The sequence below is a fragment of the Antrostomus carolinensis genome, unplaced genomic scaffold (assembly GCF_000700745.2).
Source record: "Antrostomus carolinensis isolate BGI_N321 unplaced genomic scaffold, ASM70074v2 scaffold8099, whole genome shotgun sequence".
Taxonomy (NCBI): domain Eukaryota; kingdom Metazoa; phylum Chordata; class Aves; order Caprimulgiformes; family Caprimulgidae; genus Antrostomus; species Antrostomus carolinensis.
In genome coordinates, this window is record NW_010336351.1 from 333 (window position 1) to 21,845 (window position 21,513).

The 21,513-nt window shown below is 38.3% G+C and overlaps 1 protein-coding gene across 1 annotated transcript; it reads right to left on the bottom strand.

Annotated features, from left to right (window-relative positions):
• Nucleotides 1-937: 937 nt before the first annotated feature.
• Nucleotides 938-20,664, bottom strand: LOC104520130 (disintegrin and metalloproteinase domain-containing protein 22; the record flags this gene model as incomplete). Its single annotated transcript, XM_010174811.2, has 12 exons — nucleotides 20,605-20,664; nucleotides 19,879-19,948; nucleotides 16,207-16,277; nucleotides 14,874-14,948; nucleotides 12,157-12,228; nucleotides 10,958-11,124; nucleotides 8,947-9,031; nucleotides 8,417-8,507; nucleotides 7,217-7,268; nucleotides 5,241-5,340; nucleotides 1,550-1,621; nucleotides 938-1,030 (listed from the first exon to the last, which is right to left on the bottom strand). Coding segments are annotated over exons 1-12 (1,008 nt in total), but the record flags the coding sequence as incomplete, so codon positions are not given.
• Between the last annotated feature and the right edge of the window lie 849 nt (nucleotides 20,665-21,513).

The following is a 21,513-nucleotide window of genomic DNA, read 5'->3' on the forward strand; positions in this document are numbered from 1 at the left end:
AATGTGATCTGTTCCAGCATAATCTGTGCTTTTTCTTCTTTTACCATTAGGATGATCATAAAGTCAAGAATGTGGTCCACAGTTATTACTCATGTTTCTCCTAAGGAAATGAAACTCTCAAATGCCCACAAACAAAGGTAAAAATACCACACTTAGTACACCAGTTTTAGTAACGTTAATAATAATTATCATTATTACTACATGAGTAAAAACAACTATTTGATGTCATACTTAGCTGGGCTCCCTTACAGCCAAGATCTGACTAAAACTCCTTTTACTATTTACTGATGTACTAGGAAGAATACCTTATAGTTTACATAGGGCTTGATTCCCTTTACTCAACAGGATTTCTGTCCATCCAAACATAAGGAGACACAGGCAGACCTAACTAAAACTGAAGTCAAGTGTCTTCTAAATGAACACTTCTGGACAGTTCTGCTAGCTGTGAGTTTGGGGTTTTGAACCCCAAATTTGGGAACATATGGTTACATATGGTCTTTTGACAGTTCTGCTAGCTGTGAGTTTGGGGTTTTTCGGGGATTTTTGTTGGGTTTTTGTTGTTTGCTGGTTGTTTTGGGTTTTTTTTTTACTATATCGCTCTCTCAGACCTCTGTGGCATGACTTTTGCATTCAGTATCATGGGACAAATCGAAGAGCAAAATGTAAGATGTTGGGAGCAGCAAATGAGTAATGATGTGTGCATTTGAACAAGGACATCTAATGAAACCTTGTGGACTGTCAACCTGATTCAAACTTGTCTGAAACCAGACTAAAAGACAAAGAATAGCCCCAGATGAACCAGTTTTCAAGCAATTTTAAAAGGTAAGCTTTTAGAAAAGGAAACACAAGGTCTGCAAGGAAAAAGATGTGCTGTGGTGCCTGTAACCACTTGGATGCATTACCACCAGGATGCTGCAGTGAAGGTCATTTCCCTTACCCGGCACTTCCGACAGCAAAGCCCGTTGCTGCACTGGGAACCGGCTGTCAGGGTGCAAGTATTGCAGCACTCTCCTCCTTCACTGGCACACTCCTGAGGAACACACACACTTATAACAGAATACATGGGAAAAGTAGATGAGCCCCAGTTTCTCTTATTACTTCTTGTCTTAGCATGCTACCTGAACAGCTTTTTAACCAGACTTTCAGGCACCTACAGGCAGATAAAAAAAGCACCATTGAGGTATGAAGCTCCTGCATAGCTGTTTCCTATGCAATACAGGAAATCTGTCTCCTAACTTCACAGTGTCGATCATTAAATACTGACATTTTAGCACTGACCAGAGTCATGTTCCCATCTAGAAAAATACCTCCTTTAACATCTTTTAAGGACTGATTCTGCACAGGTAGCTATTGCTATTACTTTTCAGAATTTATGTGCTGATAAAATAGAAAAGCTAGCCCACATTTTGTTAAACATCATGGAAAAAGGTAAGAAATTATTAATCCTTTGCCACAGGACCTTAACATTGCCTGTCTCCCTCCACAGCAGTGATGGGCAGCACTGTGTCCTGGAGAATCTAGTTGCTAATTTAAAGTACACTGCACTTACTGCTATCGTCCCACAGTCACACTCTTCTCCATCTTCCACAAAGCCATTGCCACATTCTGGAGGATCCAGAAGCTGCAGGGCAAAATCAGAAATCAAAGGGCATGTTTCTCCTAAGGGAAACATTGTCATGTTTATTCTTTACAACATGTTCTTTTAGCTAGCACTCCAAATGCACTAACCAAAACACAGTACCCACAACTCAGGAAGAAGCAGACTAGAAACAACACAAACGAAATGTGAGAGAACAAACAATGCTGTGAATTAATTCAGCAATACGGCAGTCACGTGGCGTCTCTGGTGTGAGACTGCCATTTTTACAGCACATTCAGTTTTGAGTAGAAGCCACAATCAAAAACCAAAGGTGTGACAATGAAAGAAAAAATGTAAAACAACATGACATTTTCATTATCATCACAGGGGTTGCAATTGCTGCTGTTCTGGAATTCAAGTGACAAGGGCTGTGTCCCCAGCTAAGGCCTGCATAATACCTTCAGAAGGAATAGCCATAACAAATTGTCCTTTGGGAACATGTGGCTCAGAAATGCAGGGAGAGGGGAGAGGCTGAGTTTCTTTGTTATTTTTTATTGCAGTCAGATGCTTTTTCCTTCCTTTTTTCTCTACCACAGTTGGGAACTTTCAGCAGTTTTCCATAAGCACGTGTCACAGGTAGATGATAAAGTATAGCTAGTGAGGCTTGCTCCCCTTCCCTTCTGCCTCTCCACCAAACTGTAACTTAAAATGTCTGAAGCTGTGTATTTGTACTAGTACTTTCCTTTCCCAGGGGCAAGATTCATTCACCATTTTTCACATAGGACCCATGCTATGTTATCTTTTAACAGACACCTATACCCTTTTCTTTCCAGTTTCATTGTTTCAGCTTTCCTAAAATTTCTAGAGGTAATTTCTCAGAAAGAAAATAAAATCTTACTTTTTTTTCTTTGGGCGTTACAAAACATAACATAAGAATACTTTTATTACATAGATAATAAGGCATATAAGTGTGTCACCAAGACATCATCCCATGCACTGCTCTTTGCCACAAACCAGCCTAAGGCTTGTGGTACAGGCTGATGTGCTATTATTAGATCCCCCTGCAGAAATGGAAGCTTGACTGCAGCATGAAATGCATATGTAGAATGTTACATTACATGTAAGCAAGCAATTATCTTTTAGAATTACTGAAGAGTTGTTAAAACTGCTTGTTTCCTACATATTTTTCCAGACATCTTAACTTCCCCAGTATTTCTAGGTGTGCTGCACAATATAGACAATCAGATGGCAGTAACAGAGGGTCCTGCCTTAAAACATTGGGTAAATCTGCAACAATACATAGGGACAGCTAAATATGAAATGCAAGAAAAAAACATGAAAAGCAAATTGAGTAACTTTACCCTAAAAGTCATATAATTCATCTATTCATTTGAAAAGAGCATACACTCAATCTGCTCCAGCAGTCACTGATGTAATTTTTGGGATCACAGCTGATCTTACAGTGGAGCACTGTCAAAACACGGCACCTTGTCACATCAGTTTTCTTTTATCTCATATTTCTTGAAAAGCAAAAGTAAGTTTGTGTTTCACTACCTTTGCTAGGAAACATGTCTTTGACAGCCTTGTGAATTAGACAGACATCCACTGACGATAACTTTAAGCCAACCCAAACAATGATACGTAAAAGAGTCTAAATCACCTTGGCTTCCACATCTAACTTTCACATTTCCTCATGTCATTAGAAAAAAATTGTAAATGCTGCCAATCTAAATTGAGATGACAGTAATTGTTTTTTTCCAAGTGACAGATGTGCAAATGGACATAATGACTAAAACAAGCCCAAATATGACACATTACACTATGGAAAAAAATCACTCAGCAAAGAAATAAAACCACCAATATTTCTCTCAACCTTTAATGAGATGGGAAAAAAAAAACTTCTAAAATGCAAGTGCATTTTAAACAATGAGAAGTCTTACATCTTACTAATGAATTACAGTGCTTTCTCTCCTTTTTTACCAATACTTAACAATTCTTCCATGAAAAGGAGACCTTCAAGAGGCAAGCAGACTCAGCTTATCCAGATTTGATGCTTTCTCTTCATCTCTCTAACATTTCCTGAAATTCTGTGGTTGTTAGAACATGCACTTTTTCTCAGCTGCCCCAGGAGGAATGTGCAGCACTCCAGAATTGCCTCTCTCTTTTACATCTGTGAACACCTCAGCTACCAAGTCTTTTTTCCCATGTTGGACTTCCTTTCTGCCTTGGCCTCTTTCCTTTGCTTGTTGAAACACAGCCATTAAACAGAAGATAACACTAATTATATATAAAAAAGAGTCAAGACCATTAGCATAATTACTTTACATTTTAACACATGCTTCAGCAAATGGAGTTGGAACATATAGAAACCCTGCTGCAAACCCTCCATTGTAGAAGTGCTTGCATCTTGACTGGAGTTTCTTTAGCCTTGTTTTGTATTTATCTCCCTTAAATGTCTCACTTCGCAGTCTTTACATCCTCCACATGAACACACCTGTTTAGCAGGCCAAAACTGAGACAAGAGAAGCAAAGCAAAGGCGAATACTATCTCAAAAGATATTCCCCGCTTCTGATTTCCAAGCCTCATGCAGCAAGACCTCTGATTTCATACTTCAGAGGCAAATTTGGAGGGGATGGGACAGCCATTTAAGTGGGTCTCAGTGCTTTTGTAGCTCTCCTGCCACCAAGCGTTTAGGGAGGTAACACACCCTGCTAAATGAGGCAAGGCACAGCAGCACTGAGGACCAGGGTCCAGCAGGGATTCACCAGCCTTCCTCATCTGGGGAGTCCCACAAGGCAGGGCTCTGCAGAGTCACATGTGCTGACCTGCAAGGAGCTAACACAGGGCTAAGATGATCTGAGCACTTCTCACTAGACACCTTTCTTCCCCAGCACATGCAGTTCAGAGGATGAGAGACCCTGGTGACAGTGATGGGGACCATGTGGGCAGCGCCTGGGGAATGAAGACTGTGATGGGTGCCCAGCAGCCACAGGCTCTTCTAGTCTGTCCCCTGCTCCTCAGGGCTTTGTCTCCTGCTCTGCCTCGTCCAGCTTTAGAAAAATTAGTCCCAGTTTTCAAACTGTTCTGAGAGCCACCGTAAAAACTTTGCTGAACAGGGATAATATGCCAACGACTTGTAACCGCTGGTGCCTGAAAAGTCGCTGGGCTGCACAGCAGTGCACTCTCCTGAAGAGGCTCTAGGAGCTGTCTTCTTCTTGGGACAGATGTGAAATAAAAGGAATCTTACTTCAGCTTCCAGAGATTTGTATCAGAAGACATCAGTTCACCACAAACTAGAATTCAAGCTGTTCCAAAGTTTACCAAGACACTTAAAACTTCAGCAAATATATTCAGCTACATTGTATTTACAATACTCAGAACAAATTGCATGAGGGATGGTTCTAGATCAAAGCCTGTGGGAACTCTGTTGGACATGAAACCTCTTATTAAAAATTTATTTAAATATAATTTCCAAACAACTATGAACTAAAATCAGCCACTTTCATTCATATGTCACCAGAGAATTTAGAACTTGGAGAGAACTAGAAATATCAAAATTACAGGGGGTTTTTTTTCCAGTGTTATCATTTTCATTCTTCATGGTTTCATCTAAATTAGAAATAGAATATAAATAATACTTAATAATAGGGCAATGCTTACTTTGGTTGGTTTATTGAAAAGGCAGGCTCCACCTCCATTGTTTAAAAATTCATGATACTCTTCAATATCACATTTGGAGAACTTGCTTGGAAGATAATACCTGCAAGGAAAAAAGGCAGCAGGACTACTGTCTGTAGTGCTTTTTACACTGTATTTTCTTTTTTCAAAATAGGAGAAGAAATATCATATTATACTTTAGAAAAGTACAAAAAACCACTGTTCAGAATCAGAGTGACTACCTGCTTGTAACTCCTATCTAATCTGTAAATCACATTAGTAAATTACAAAGAATTTTTCAACAATGACACAGAGCTCATGGAAGGTGAGAGGTCTAAAACATTTAACTAAGTTATTTCATGACAAATACCACAGATCTTATTACACAGTGTGTAGTTCTTACAAACATGACCTGTTCCACTAACGGGCCTGATCTCAGAAATACATTTATTTCTTCCCGTACATACCACAGGAGACAAATATTGCCCACAGTTAATTCCCCTGTCAGATGAAATTGCTCTCCGGGCCCACAGAATTTTTATATGATAGAGTTATGCTATTTTAAAACTGCTTCTAACCAACATCAGCTAACATTTTGGCTTCCCTCCCTCATGTGCCCCACTGTGTAAATGTCATTCAAGTAGTACAGAGTGCCAACCTAAGGACAGTGCACCACCTAAAACCAGTATGATGCAGAGAATCTTTGCATAGATCCTTTCCACAGGGAAAGAATTTTTCCCAAAGTAACTTACGTGATCTTTACATTTAGGTCCTTAGTCATGAAAGCACTGATGCTTCAAGCAGATTTTGCAGCCTCAAGGGCTTTCCTCTATCAACTCATCACTGCATAAAAAATATTAGCAGAAGTAGTATATAAAATAATCCTGCATTGCCAGAAGTGATGGCTTGCAAACTGTAATTAATTTTTTCCATCTCTAGTGCTTGTGATTTAGGTCTAAAGACTACAGGGAATATAGGATTCACCATCCTTCATCAATAAGCTATGTAAATACAAGCTTTTTTTGTGTACGTAATTATTTGAAAGGTTTGGATTTCAGATAAATAATTTAAAGACCATTAGATAAGAAATCACTTTTACAAGAATCAAGAATGCTTCTCAGATTGGCTTTGTAACCTACAAAAAAATCAGAAGAATCCTACCTAGTATGTTTTTAGGCAGACAAGGTGAAAAACACACACGTTCACACTTCCAAAGAGCTTCAATGAAACGTGCTTCCTTGTTCAAAATTGTTCTAACCACAAAGCTATTGTGAAAATTTGCAGGTCACTTCAAAATTAATTTAAAAAGCATAGTCTATATCTAAAACTACACTACACTACACTTTAATTCATATACATGACAAAAGGCAGTTCTGTAAAATTAAGAATTAAGATCTGAATACACGTATTAGGAAGTATCAAGTTTTATCTAGCAGCAAAAATTTGCTGATTCACTAGCCTTTTGATAAAATCTCTCTGATGACATTGGATGTGGGCATAAGCATAGTCAACTTCCAATGGGAGCAGTTTTTCTCACATTATCACACAAACTGAAGGATAAAAAATGATAATGAAAGATTCCAACAGGAACACTGAAAATGAGACACACTTAAGCAATTTGGTAACAGTATTTCAAGAATTAGGGTCTGTCATTGTTTGTTCCCACAACTCAACAGCAAACGCACAGGAAAAAAGAAGCTAAGCATGCTTCTGCTTTTCTGCTACGACCTGGCTTGGCTGTTGAGCCCTGTGCTTTGTGAGTTAAACCAGTGGTCACTAAAAATCCTCACACGTCCTCTCATTAACTCACTTATTCACACAGTTCTTTGAAAGTGTCTTTTCTATGAATATTGTACAGCTAATACCTTACTTTCTGAACAAAGAAAACATTCCACTGAACCACAAAAGGCAACGTTTTCACACCTTTCCCTTATGTCATTGTATGAAGGACATTACTTTCTTCTAGTGAAATGCCTTACCCTGTGTCTCCCATTATGCATCCAGACCACGTGTCCTCACACTTACACTCACCTGACAACAACAACAAAAAAAAAAATTCACATCTTGAGTCTTGTGAGTCCAAAATAATACATTTTGTATCACAGAAACCACACTATAGTTAATTCCATTTCATATGTAAATACAAATAAAAAATAATACTTTGCTGGTTTATTGTACAACTTAGTTTAAGTGTATCAATGCACACTGACAAAACTTCTTTCAAAAAATTCACATGACCGTGCAACCGTGAGCTTTGAAAATACATCCTGTTTTTCTTTATTTCTCTTAAAGTGAAGTTAGGGGAAACTGCAGTATCAGCCTCCAGCACTTTCAAATCATAAGTCAGCTCTCCTGTCTTCACCCATGTCATGATATTTGATTTCCAAATTTCCAGACTAAAGAAAACAAATCACTTTATCCTTTGTTCTAATTTTTTAGTTCTCTTCTACCACTATGCTAATATGACTGGTGAATTCTTTGCTTGAAAGAAAATTCAAACAATAATGCACACAAAAATTCATAAAGTGGTCTGTAAAGACAAGCTAGTAGAGCAGGATCTAGCAGCTTCCTCCTCTGCTCTCCCTCTCTTCCCTGCCTGCCTTCCTTCCCCACCCCACCCGCCGGCAGGCGAAGGGCAGCCCTCCCTTCTGCCCTGCCAGGCTGCCTGGGATTGCTCTGCTGTAGTCTCAGCCCTCCATGGTAGCAGTGGTGAATACAAGAGATTTGAGTAACCTACAAGGGGAATTCAATCAAGGCAAACAGGGAAAAAAAGCTATGTTGTCAAGAGCACCCTGCTTAACAGGATTGAGGTGGCTCCTCATCATCCTCAGATCTAATACTGTATGTTTCTATCTTTGTGCCATAAGATGGCAGCCATTCAATCTGTGGGTGCGACATCGATCTCCCTGAAATGAATGGAAGTGGAAGACACCTTTATGATTTCCTTTGAACAAAATGGTGACACCATTGCTGCCAGCACTTATAACGAGGGGATATCACAGCACTTAAATAGATGAAAATTATTTATATGTCAGTTGCTCTTCATGTTATTACAAGAAAAATAAAAATATTCCAACATTGTGAAAAACATGGGGAAAAAATACGTATCAGAGAGACACCAATAAGATTCTCCACATTTTATGATTTTCGCTTGAGACAGAGTGAGAAAGCAAACTTACCACTCATAAGTTTTCTTCTGTCTGAGAAAATGCCAATGTTTTGGGCCAAGGTCTGTGCCAGAGTAACTGCCATTAAGTCTGGCTTTCCAAACTGAAAGAAACAAGCAAGGTAGGAAGAGTAATCAGTTACATACAGGTATCCCAGATACCAGTGAAGCTTTTCTCATTTCAAGGCAACAAAAGGCAAAATCAGATGCACAGTGTTAAAGTTCTTACTTCAGAGCAGCTGAATAATTGATATGTGAGGAAAATTGGCTGGCTTATGGACAAGAGAAAGTCTGTTTCTTCCTTGCCATTCTAACTGCAAGTATGAAAGACAGTATATTGCAGAATCTGCTGAAAAGTGCTTTTGAATCCACACCTGACTTTATTCACTCATTGCTCTTCCTTGAGACATCCCTTCTATAGAGCTGCACTAAAACTGCAACAGCGAAGAAGCAGCAAGATATTTTGAGGAACACGTCTGCACAGATAAATTCTATGCAGATAAATTTCCACCACTTTTTGCTCATACCAGTATCCACACCTACCTCATTCACACCTCCGCCTTTAAGCAAGGAGCAGATTCCACCAGTGTGGGCTACACCACTCCGACTGCTCTGAAATCGACTGCCCCTTTGACAAAAAGGAAAAGAAAAGAAAGTTTACCCTGCTCAGCCCATGAGTTTTGCACCTATTCATTCCAATATTTACCCTTCTTATTTTGAAATGAGAAACTGGCATTTGCAAATGCTGGCTGCCACCGCTATGCTGCAAACTATGAAAAAAACAAAATGGGAAAAACAGATAACCACTTACAAACATCACATGACAAATTATATACCATCTTGCCTCCTCCTTCTCAGACTACCTAATACAAGAAAGCATAAGGGGACTATTTTTCCAAACCACTTGAATCTTAGCAGCCTTCTGACATACTACTGCAGCAAGTCACTTCCGCTGGCACATGCTACAGAGTGCAGGAGAGACCATCACGCTGGCAATGCATGGGTGACTATTAAAAAAGATGCACGTCTAGTTGGGTAATGTTGATGTAGAAAAACTCAAAAGGAGATGTGTTAGTGGCTCCCTGATGCAGAGGTAGGTGAAAACTCCCTGGAACTGCAATCAATTTCATCCAAAGGACAGATGCACTCTGACCCTAAGTATAATCACCTCGTTGCTGCTGACCATGTCAGCACGAATGACTGCCAGTTACTGAAGACAAAATAAACTCTGCTCCACATCAGAGTACTGATCCATCTCAGCTGTGGCAAATTGGTTTTTTCAAAGGAAAACAGAAAAACATCAAGAAACAATACAATGGGCTAACTGTGCTGAAGGCAGAAGTTCATTTGCAACCAGGGTATCATTACAGCAGCCAACCTCGCCTCCCAGCTGAGCTGTGTCTCACTCATATATGAGACATTTACAAGAGTCTATTCATGCAATACCTCAAACATGAGTGGTGGTGTTATGGACAGCACTGGAATTAGCATTACAGTGGTACCCAGAGTCCCAGTCACAGGGCAAACAGGACTCTCTTTGTCCTGCCCAATCCACAAGCATTCATGAGAATAAGGCTTCTCCCAAACACCTTCCAGTATCACCAAAGAAGATACACGAAGGATGTGAGAAAACCTGATTCCCATTTTATAGATGAAGAACTATAGTTTTAATATAGTACACAGATGAAGAGTCTTTCCCTTTTACAGAGACACAGAGAAAATCTGCAAGCAACACTTGCAGATCTTACTAGCTCTAGTCATGGCAGAAGTCAATGACAGTAATAAAGCATGTGCAAAAATTCTAAGAGGGTCAATACTGGGGTTGAGTAGCCTCGCACCCTACCAGTCACGTGAAAGCAAGGTGTTTAGGTTAGGTTTATTCATAGAGGCTCCTACAACAAAGAGCAGAGAGGGATAAGGACTCCAACAGAGCTGGCCTGTCTTGTGTGGATCAAAAATCTCAACCGTGAACCTCTCCTCTATTTTTGTTCAGACATTTTGTTATATCAATCCTGATTTCAAAACAATTAAGAGATTTAGAAAAAATAACATTCCTCCCAGTTTATTCTTACAGCATATGTCTGCAAATCCTGCAGCATGCAAGTTCATTCAACAAAGTAAAGCAAACCATAGTACTTTTTAAGCAGAAAACCTCACCGGTTTTGAAATCAATGTTGTTTTTAAATAACACAATAGAGCTGTCCGTGCTCTACTGCTGAAGAAGCCATGCTCCACTGTGGAACCATACATCACCTTCCAGGCAGCTGCATTTGTGGAGCAGGTAATTGCACAGAATAACCAAGGATGCATGCGCATGCAGCTCAGGCTTAGTAAATTAAAACTAAAATGAAAGTTAAGCCTCTAGTTGTACTGCCAGCCAGTCTGTGCATTAACTTTTTCCCACCTCCCCATCAGAAACATTATCTTCTGAATTATTGTGGATTACATACACAACAGAAAGGAGATGCAAAGGAGACGCATTAGACACATGTGATAAGTAACCCCCAAGGAAAGAAAAAAACCCAGTAATAAAACATCACACGAAGTTACGTACGAAAAAAGGTGAACTGCGTCACTTTTCTCTCTGATAAAATCCCTCCTATATTTCATAAACTCACGTAGGGTCACCAAGGGGTTTTCAGATATGGTGAACTTGTTATCAGTAGCCCAGGTTTCCATGGCAACCAATACTATCCTGGTGTTAAGTTGTTCTTTATATATCTAGTACATTAACAGAATGAACAAATGTATTATGTCAAATAGAATAAAGGTAAGTTCTACCCCTTTTTTGTAAGAGCTTGCATTTTTATATAACTAAATGCTTAGCTTGCTCTACCATACTTTAGGTTCTCCCAGGTGATTTTACAACCCTTGAAACCAACAAACAAACTTAAAAACAAAGTAAAATCTAAATTTTAGGCCTAATTCTTCAATTGGCTCTCTCTCCCTGCAAAAATATTCCTTGAAGGTCCTATACAGGTAGAGGTGCATGGAAGGGAGACGGGATTTTTGAAAAATTACTACAGAACAATTCCATATAGTTCAAAGATTTGGAATTAATGGTTCTTTTATAACATCCAGCTCACCCCAGTGACACACAAAGGCTCTCTTACATGAAACAGTGATCTATAAAACCACATTTTTCACTGTTACACACCTCTACAGGAGTATTTAACCTCATGCTGGCTAAATAACAAAAAAAGGGTCAACCTTTCAACGCTGGGAGTTAATACTCCAACACCAAATACTTTCAAGAGTGGGAATCACATCTTTCCTTTTCTAGTAATACTTTTCTGGGGTGAGATGCAAGATCCAGCAGCTCAGCCAATTTAGTGTCACAAATATAATCCACATAATCCATCTGTATATCCCTATTCTAACTCATCTACTCAAATGCTCTTTTTCTGCTGAAATTTTAGTACCTTCTAATTTCAGATTGTCTTTTGGGTTTCAGATTGTCAACATAGGCATCTTGTGTTAAAAATTGTTATCATCTAAGGTGCTCTTAAAAGCTCAGACTCAAGGGATTGATCCAGCAGGATACTTAAATGTTTGAAGCCACAAAAAATCTCTAATGCTTTATGTTAGACAAAAGTTTTACAGGTGGCTGACTGTGGTTCTAGATAAAAATTTGTGATCTTCACATATGTTACTATTAGGTATACCATGAACTGACAACTCCTGTTTCTATCAGCAGAAGAATCATATGACTCATCTCACAAGTGAAAGAACATTTAGTTGAGTGATACTTACTAAATCTGCCATGTTCACAACTGATTTAGCATAGCTGTTTGTATGGCCAACTGACAAGCGGTGCTTTTTACACTGTGAAACAAACAGAGACAAGTTACACATACAGACTTCAGAAAAATAAGCTCAATTTCCAAAAAAGCGCAAAGTAAAAAGCAACTACAACAACAGTAAAACCCCTGTGTGAGGTTTAGTCTCCAGTGCTGAATGTAATGTTAATAAGTGATAGCAGAAAATTACTGAGAAAGGCACATTACTGATACACTTTACCACAGCTGTTGTGAGGATGTGTTAACTCCTGTTTGGAAAGTATTCTAAGATCTTTAGTGAAAAATGCTATAGGAACATATTGTTACTTCATTATCTTTATTATTGGCAATTTTAAAGTTAATTCCAAATGCCAATACAGAAATAAGCAACACAACTTCCACAGTTGAGACTCCTTTAGAGTTGTTACCCCAAGAGTGTGTGCATCCATGTTTTAATCTATCACATCTCCTATTTTTTTCAGTTCTCTCTTAAACTGTCTTCTGGATTTCTTCATGTACAATTTCATACACCCATAATGCTACAGTAACTGGTTCAAATCACTCTCGCAAGCAGACTGTAATGGCACCATTACTGAAATCTGTAATGCAGTGCTATAAAGATGATGCTGCAGATAGCTGTCCAGGTACTCCTATTTGCAGAAAAACACTTCTAAAGAAGCACCACAGGTATGAAATTCATAAGTATCTTAGAATAATTTAGGACAAAAGGGACGAGATTTTCAGAAATGTTTAACCATCTTGTGCCCCATGATGCTTGATTTTGGAGTGAAAGTTCTCCGTATTTTCTGGAAGTTAGGATCCTTTAGTGTGCAAGAAGTACCCAGCAGATAGGGAGTGGGAAAGACATATTTTCAAGCAGGAAAAACAGGAATGGGGGAAAACCCACCAAAAATTAGGATATTACACTTACTAAAAAAACAGAAGGACTGGACTGTGAAGCTAAAAATGGCAGAAAGGACAAAATGAAAAAGCTACAAAATAAGGGAAAAAATGAAGCACAGGAATGTAGGGAAATATCTATACTACTCAAGTCTCTATATGCAACTAAAACCTCGAACTTTAGGATGTTTAGAGACACTGGAGGCCTATGGAAATGTTTTCAGTATACTATTTTATAAGTCAATTTTAATGTTTGGGTTTTAAAAGCTTTATTGCCCAACTGGAAGCAAGGGTTGGACAAGCAGCTGAGAGGGCACGCAGGAGGGCATTGCAGAGCAGCCCACGGAGCTGGCAGGACACAGCTGGCTCCACCGACCAGAGGAAGAAGCACGAGGTTCATTGCTACCTCTGGAAGCGCCTGGGGAGGGTGAATTGTGAGAAGGGCTCCAACTCTGCGGGGTGTCAGGTCCATGCTGAGTGCACCTGGAGTGCCACATCGACTGCACACACAGCGAGTAATTCAAATACACACATGCGTTAGCCCAGGCCATCAGGAAAGGGAGGACCCCCGAGTGCACAACACTTCCTTCTCCCAGGAGGAAATTATTCAGCTTCTTCAACCACAGACATTTGCTGGCATTTGCTTCAGAGAATAAACTCCTAAGTGGACTGACTCCTGCAGTAGCTATAAACCAAAATTAGGAAGTACTGTCCTTAGGGTGAATCAGCCCAGACAGATAAGTTCCCAAGGGGAAAGCTGTGGCTTCAGGTCTTCAGGATCAAACACAATGACATCAATTTAGGAAATTCTGCATTCAGTATTGTCCATTTTAATCCAAGAATTTATTGCTATGCTCGTCAAACTGAGCTAATCGAGGCCTACGCAGTCCAAGGACAGTGGTACATTCTTTGTACACTCTGATGTCTTTTTTTGCCAATTTGGGTATTGCTTGAGAGAAGCTGTACATTACAGATAAGGTAGATAAAACATATAAATACATTTTGATTTTAAAGCCATAAAGGACCATGAAATCAACTAACGTCATCAGTCAGAGGGGCACCACCAGTCTCAACTTTATCCAGTTACTTCAAGAGCAAATCCTATTGTTTGTGTTTGACACCACCACATCTTCCAGAAATACTGTCTGGATTTGAAGGCCGCAAGAGATGAAGAATTCACCATTTCTTTTGATATTCCTTTCATTAATTATTAATCATCTTCACTGATATAAATCTGTGCCTTTTCCCACTGGAATGAGCCTAGTTTTTCTTCAATACACTAATCTTTATTATGTCTCTTTCCAATAGATTAAAGAGCCTATTTATGTTCTCCCAGAGAAAGTATACAAGTTTAACAAAATAATTTTATATTGATTTGAACATATCAAAAAAATCTAGTCACTATTCATCTCCCCATTGTCAATTGCTGCTGCACAATTGCAATAACTGCATTATTGATTGCTGAGTGGCTATAATGAAGATAACTGCTCAAGAAAGCCAGAAATAATATCATCAGCTTAAGTCACACTGACTGAATTACTTTATGACACAAAGCTTTAATTTATGATCCTTCTTTCCGATACTCAGGCCTGGTTGCATTCTTGGTGAAATCATCTTGCCAAAATTCAGAAGCAATTTCATCAATGCTTAATGAGACTGTGATCTCTTCTCTTACGGGCATACTGAATTTATTCTGGCCATATATTGTTCTTTACTGTTATCCTTTATGAACCAATTAAGACAATTTGATGTTAATGATAATTGTAAAATGTCGAAGTGTGTCAGTCTTACCATTAGATGATCATTTACAATCATTAACTCAATGTATTTTGTTTCCTCTTCAACTTTATGTGGAATCTGACGAATCTACGGAGAGAGTGCAACTGTAAGAGAGTCTAACAGAGTACAGAGAGAGTGTAACTAGTAACTAAAAATGGCTTAAGAAACCAAACTTCTCATGCATACATTTTTTGTATTGTCTTAATTCTCATCTTAGACATTGATGAAACTTCTGGTATTTAACTTACTTCTTACTTGCATCATTTTAAAAAATTCTTTCATCTTCACCAGAACATTTATATGACCTTAAACAACGAAATCAAGTCTTACAACTCATCTAATCTCAAGTTTAGGCTTTTTTAAAGAAAGTGAATCCTCAGTAAGGCTTATATCTCTAAAAATGGCTTGTGTCAGCTATAAACTTTTTTCCACAGTGAAAGGGATCCCTCCTGCACTCTTCATGGAAGATCTCTGCAACAATTCTATTATTTATTTGCACGCTGCTCGATTCACACAGTGAATGCTGTACTTACCTCTATGTTACGCTTACTTTGCATTTACAAACATTTACAACTGTGCTTCTTCACGATGTCCTTGTTTTCCTGGGTTTTCCAGGGGAGTTATTACATTGTTACAATTTAAAAATGCAGAGTAATAGCTATTTTATAGAAAGGTAGCAAACCACCTGATATAAAGTAAGACACTCAAGAATTACTTCTGGAATTTCTCCAATGTCTTTTTCATTTCTCTTTTTCCTCTGAGAGGCTTGCCATTAGTTAGAGATGTTCTAGTCATCTTCCTCTCCCCACTACTCTCAGTATTTTATTTTTGCTTGTGCTGTTCAGCCCTCCTGACCCAGCTCTGTTTTGACCCATTCCATAATTTGAGCTCCATTCCCAAAATGCAAAGAATTGCTGATATTTCTCCAGGGTACAGACAAATGTCTTCACTTTTTGGCCTCCCCATTTTAGAATATTCATTTTAAATCAAAGACAAGTAAGTTAAAGTAGCAACTTATCACCATTGTAACATAAAAAATATTTGTAAATGTTTCATTCATTGTGAGTTTCTGATAAAACCCTACACTCAAAATGAGACAAAATATTTTAGATACTTTTTCCTTTGCAATTTAGCAGTGTTTAACAATTTCATAACTCTCCAAGTAGGCAGAGAACCCAACAATGTTTGTCAACATTAGATATCTTTTTTTGTAATAGCTATATTGATACAGAGACCTCATGCCAAATCAGCAGCAGCAGTGGGACTCCATCTGCATAAATTAATTCAGCAGGCACAAAACAATCTTGATGGCATATTATTTATAAGCAAGCATACTGGCACATACCTGCCTTTTACTTCTTTTGTGTCTTGGCTTTACAACAAATTCCTGCGATGTAGTATTCATTTGCCAGAACTCTAAGCAGAAAACACAGGCAAATAAATTGAATGTTTACAAGAATATAGCCCAACAGTTAGTAACCCCGATGTCTCATGGCAGTAGCGTGGCATCCTTCTGCACATCAGAAGTGGTAACAGCTCCTTTTTTCAAGTTTCCAGCTAGAAAGTAGGCAACGTTACAGATGCTTCCCAGTAACAGAGTTCTTATTAAAAACTCTACTAGTGATAATCTGGGTCTGTTGAAACAGATGATTTGTGGGCGTCACGCTTCAGAAAGCATAGCAGATGTTCTATGCCAAAATTTCACCAACACTGGGGATATAATATTATTAGCACAGTGCTTCCATGGAATGAATCGTATTTTTGGGAATTCAGCAGACATTCAGAGAGCTCTCGCAATAACTACCTAAATTAATAAGAAGAGCATGGAAGGCAGAATTAATGCTTTAAGATGATTATATTCACAAAGTAAAATATGTTAGAGTTGAGAGAAACCTTATGAGATTTGGGCAATGCACACTATCAATAAAATATTCCTCCCTGCTAATCCCACTGTGTCTTTATTTTCTTAAATCTCTAATCATAAGAACCAAATAGTTTGTTCTTTTGCCAAATCCCTTTCACCAAATCTATTATTAGCCACTCACAAAAAGGGACACATTATAAACTAAGCAGAAGACAGTACTTGCTCTCACTCTTTTAAATGTCCAAGAAGTACTTTTCCATCTTTAATTTTAAATTCATAGTCCCTGCCTCACTTTTCTCTGTACAACACAAATCTCTTCCCTTATGTTGTATAAACATGTTTACTATTTATATAACCCCAAGAAGATCTTTTTCTGAGACATGTAAATTAAATGTTTGCAGTTGTCTATTGTGCAATATGTCTTTTTCCTTTGTCCCCTCTTTTGTACTTTCTCCAGCTTTGGACATCCTTTCAGTCTCCAGGGACTGAAAATTGCTTTCAGTATTCCAAAGTGATTTTCTCAGTCCTACAGAGAAGCAGACAGTACTATAGAAGCTGTGTAAATTAAAGGACTTCTAGTTCACAACTTCTGGTTGTGTTACAAAATCTTAAACAGTTCAGTTTCACTGGCGAGACAGGAAACTTTCTCACAGCACCACCTTCCACCTGCTGTACATTAACTGCACAATTTCTGCATAAGGTTCGAATAACAGGATTAAAAACAATGCTGATAGGAATTTGACAGGGCTGTCATATCAGCAAAACCTTAAAATATGGAGCTGAATTGCCCATCTGACAAAACATTACCAGGTATAAGTGCTAATCTTAACCAGGAATGGCCAGTTTCTGATGAGACAAACCAGGAAAGCAAAGTATGACTAACTGGTATTGTCTTGATTAAATCTACTGTTATTTTGGTATGTAAACTTTGCAGACCCCTCTTTTTATGGAGGGGTCTGGACAATCACAAGCTCTCTGCTTAAAAATGTTTTCATGGTTACACCAGTGCACTTGAGGAATTTCTTTACAAAAGGGACCTAAAATAAATTAATTCACACCCAAGGGTCCCTATTTATTACTTAAAGACCTGCAGTCCCCAGAGCTCGCAATGATAAGAAACTAAATCTCAAAATTTTTTTTTAGAAATTTGTTTTTTATTATACTTTACAATATATTGATTGATTTAGTCTGTGTTCTAATGCCAGGCAACTGGCTCTCAACCTGACATTTTAGATTTTATATCATTGCTAGTGAAACTAGTAAAAATACAACTTTTCAATCAATAAAATAATAATTTATAATATGCATAAAGGGCCTTAGATAACTACCAGCAAATGCAACTGTTTTAGCTACCATCGGAAGTCAGTCATCTCTAGAGGGGAATGATGCAGCCATTAACGTTAACACATTAACACACATTAACACTGTGCAATAATTCACAGCTGGCTGAATTCACACAGGGTGCATTTCCAGCCAGGGACGCTCAGGCAAAAGAACATGACCAGCAAAATCACAGGAAATGCAGACAGCTGAGAAAGCCTAACAGAAATTTTGATGGGAATGTATTGCCTTGAAAAAGTGTAATGAGGATTCAGGTGACCTCTAAAGAAAAGGACATCTGTTATGCATTATTTGAAAAACAGCATCTTCAATAACATAGTGTTGTCTAAGACCATGCCAGGGCACTATATGTCTCAATAGAGATTGCGAGAAAAAATACTGTCTACTGAATTATGAAGTCAAATGCTCTAAGCATGCCAAGTCATCCATCCAAGCTTTCCTTATTTAAAATCCTCATTATCTCCTCAGACCATTGCAAAATACAATACAATTTATTATTTTCTCTAATAGCTTTCTCTTTTTTTTTAATACCCAAGGAGCAAAAGAATGTAAAAAGTACATTGCTGTCAAACTGTGGAATAACAGTGTGTGCTTTTACTATCACTGATATCAAGTAATCCTTATTACTTGATTTTTTTTTTTCCTTTCTAAGATCAATATTGATGCTGATGATACATCCAGTCCATTCTTAATGCAGTGCTGAGTGGAAATCTTAGCTTACACACAAACTTTTAAAAAGATAAGAAGAAAATCTTGACATCAAGGAAGATCTCCTTAGGTGACCCAATTGTAGCAATTTCCCTTGTTTTTTCTCATTAGTTCTCTGAATGATTCTACTTTGCTTAACAACTAGTAAGCCTGCACACACTGTGTTCCAGGGAAGGACCCATCTATATGCAGTGCCCAGGACCGTAAGATCCCAGATCCAACTATTACCATAGGACAAAGAGTTTGAAACAAGATGATTGGACATTTGTAACTCTCCTGAAGAAATTAGTTTAGAGGTGGTCTCTACCAAAATGAGTGTCTACAAAGGTCAGTTTTATTTATCTAGGGTAAATTTTGTAGAGTAAGAAAACACAACCATAAAACTGTCAAATCCTTGATAGAATGGGGATATGCCATAAATTCAATTTTAGCTTCAATTAACAAGCTAACTTTTCAGATGAAAACTTGTTTCTTTAAAAAAATCTCTTCTTCCTCCACACACAATATACCCAATGTTTGTGGGGATCCATCACTACAAACACTTGAAACCACTTCTGCCTCCAAATTCATTTGTACTGAAATGCATGACCTGCACTACAGCCAGCACCGTGAAAGATGCTGAATGGACTGGAGATGAGAGAGTTAGTGAAGAGCAACAATACTTGGCAAGTTTTTGTCTCCCAGACTTATGCTCACACCATGGTACTCACCCTGTATCTCAAAATAGGAAAAATCCATGAAGAGTTATCAACCACTGGCAATGTGGGGTTTATTTTAATCATCTTTAGGCTATCTCAGCCCTTTCCTTTCTACAATTACTAGCATATAATGCAGTCCACAGACCACAAGACTTGTTAAGAGAAACATACATCAAAACATGAAAGTCTAGGAGAGGTCTGATTCACTGGATTCAGGGTTTTTTTCAGTGCTTCAGGTTTTTTTCTAGTCCTTTCAGTGTTTCAGATTCTTTTTTTATTCAAACAGGAAAAAGAAGGTATATACAAATAAACAACACACTATCAGAAGATTAACTATCAAACAAAATTAATGAATTTGGCCTTAGACTAAAACAAGTCAATAAGTCATGAATATAAAAAGTCATACCAGATGGCAGGTCATCCAAAGGAAACTCAAATAACTTGGATTTGTAAAGAGAGTGGAAATGGAAGTCATCCTGAAATAGTAGATAATTGCATGCATTAAACATGGATAAATGAATCCATCTCATGAACATTAAATACACAGTTCCAAAGCTCCTTGTTACCCAACACCTACAACAGTTAACATGCAAGCTGCAAGCCACCATTACTCTACACTCTTCTCCGTTTCCCAACTGTGATGTGATCAGTAATGCCACAGCTAAACTTTTCTTATTTGAAATATCTGAAAACATCAAATGGAGTGGCTGAACACACTTAGAGCTAGGATTAAGAAAGCTGCCCAGGGAACATCAGTGAAAGTCACAAGAGCTGCTGAACTGGAGTTGAAGCAAAACCAGGAGGAGACAGATGTAATGAATCCAGAGTGGCAAGTGCTAGAGAAGAGGACAGGGCACTCACAGGCTTCTCCTGCTGGCTCCAAAGGACTCTCATCACCCCCTGGTGCTGCACTGCTCTACATCCAAGTGTTACAGAGTACACACATATACACATACCACTGACTAATTTTTGGAGGTCTACTTTTGTCTGTGGCAATGGGGACTCACATATGAGGTAAATGAGTTGGGAATGAGGGGATAACCCTTTGGTCCCAGAGCCTTATGCCTACCCTGTACCCATGAACATCTGTATTCAACAAATAACACAGCAGACTACACTAAGTTCTACTTACATCTGAAGTGTAGTTTTCATCTGGCTCAATAAGGTAAGTATGATTTCCATCATAGAACATCCCGCTGTCAAGAGTAGGAAATGCAAATACTGATTTAATAAATAAATACTAGTGCAACTTGGAAGTAAGTTTAAGAAGCTTATATATTTTAAAATTCAAATATTTAGAAAAGGAAGTAATTAAAAATGGTATCAGGAACTGAACGTAATTCTGAGTCAATCTTTTGTTTCTTCACTTCAGAAAGAAACATGTCCTCTCCTGTGGTGATACAGACTCTTCTTTCTTCCCCAAAACTCCTCTACAACACATAAACACCACAAAAATTGACTGATTTAGCCAACTGAAAATCCAATTCAAAGCCCCCACTCCCATGCAAGAGAGATCTTCCTACAACAGACAAATAAAGGACCCATCTTTAGGAACACACATATTTGGAAGATGTGCACAGCTTTCCCCCTAATAAAAATGTTATAACTGTTGAACTGATCCTTAGGTTTTAATGGCTTTGATTAACTCTTTCCTCAGTAATCTCATATTGTACCAAGTACAAAGGGCATAACAGGCTCTTGTGGGCACAGAGGGCTGTTTGGGGCATTTCAGCAGTAACAATTATGACAGATGATATTTTCTTTTTAAATTGAGTTAGTTTAAGTTTGTATTTCTAGGAAACGTTAACAGCTATATGCATTAACATCAATATGGACATCATATGATGTCCATGATAAGTAGATAGAAAACCCCATCAGACAGGCTTCCAATGGCTTGTGGTGAAAAAAGATAAAGTGGACCAAGCCTTCTGTCATACCCATGGCTCTGGCAAAGTATTCATGGTCTCTTTCTTAACAGCATGAAATCTTCTCAACCACAGAAATCTCAAGGTCCATCCCCAGCTTTCTTGTAGCCCCTTCA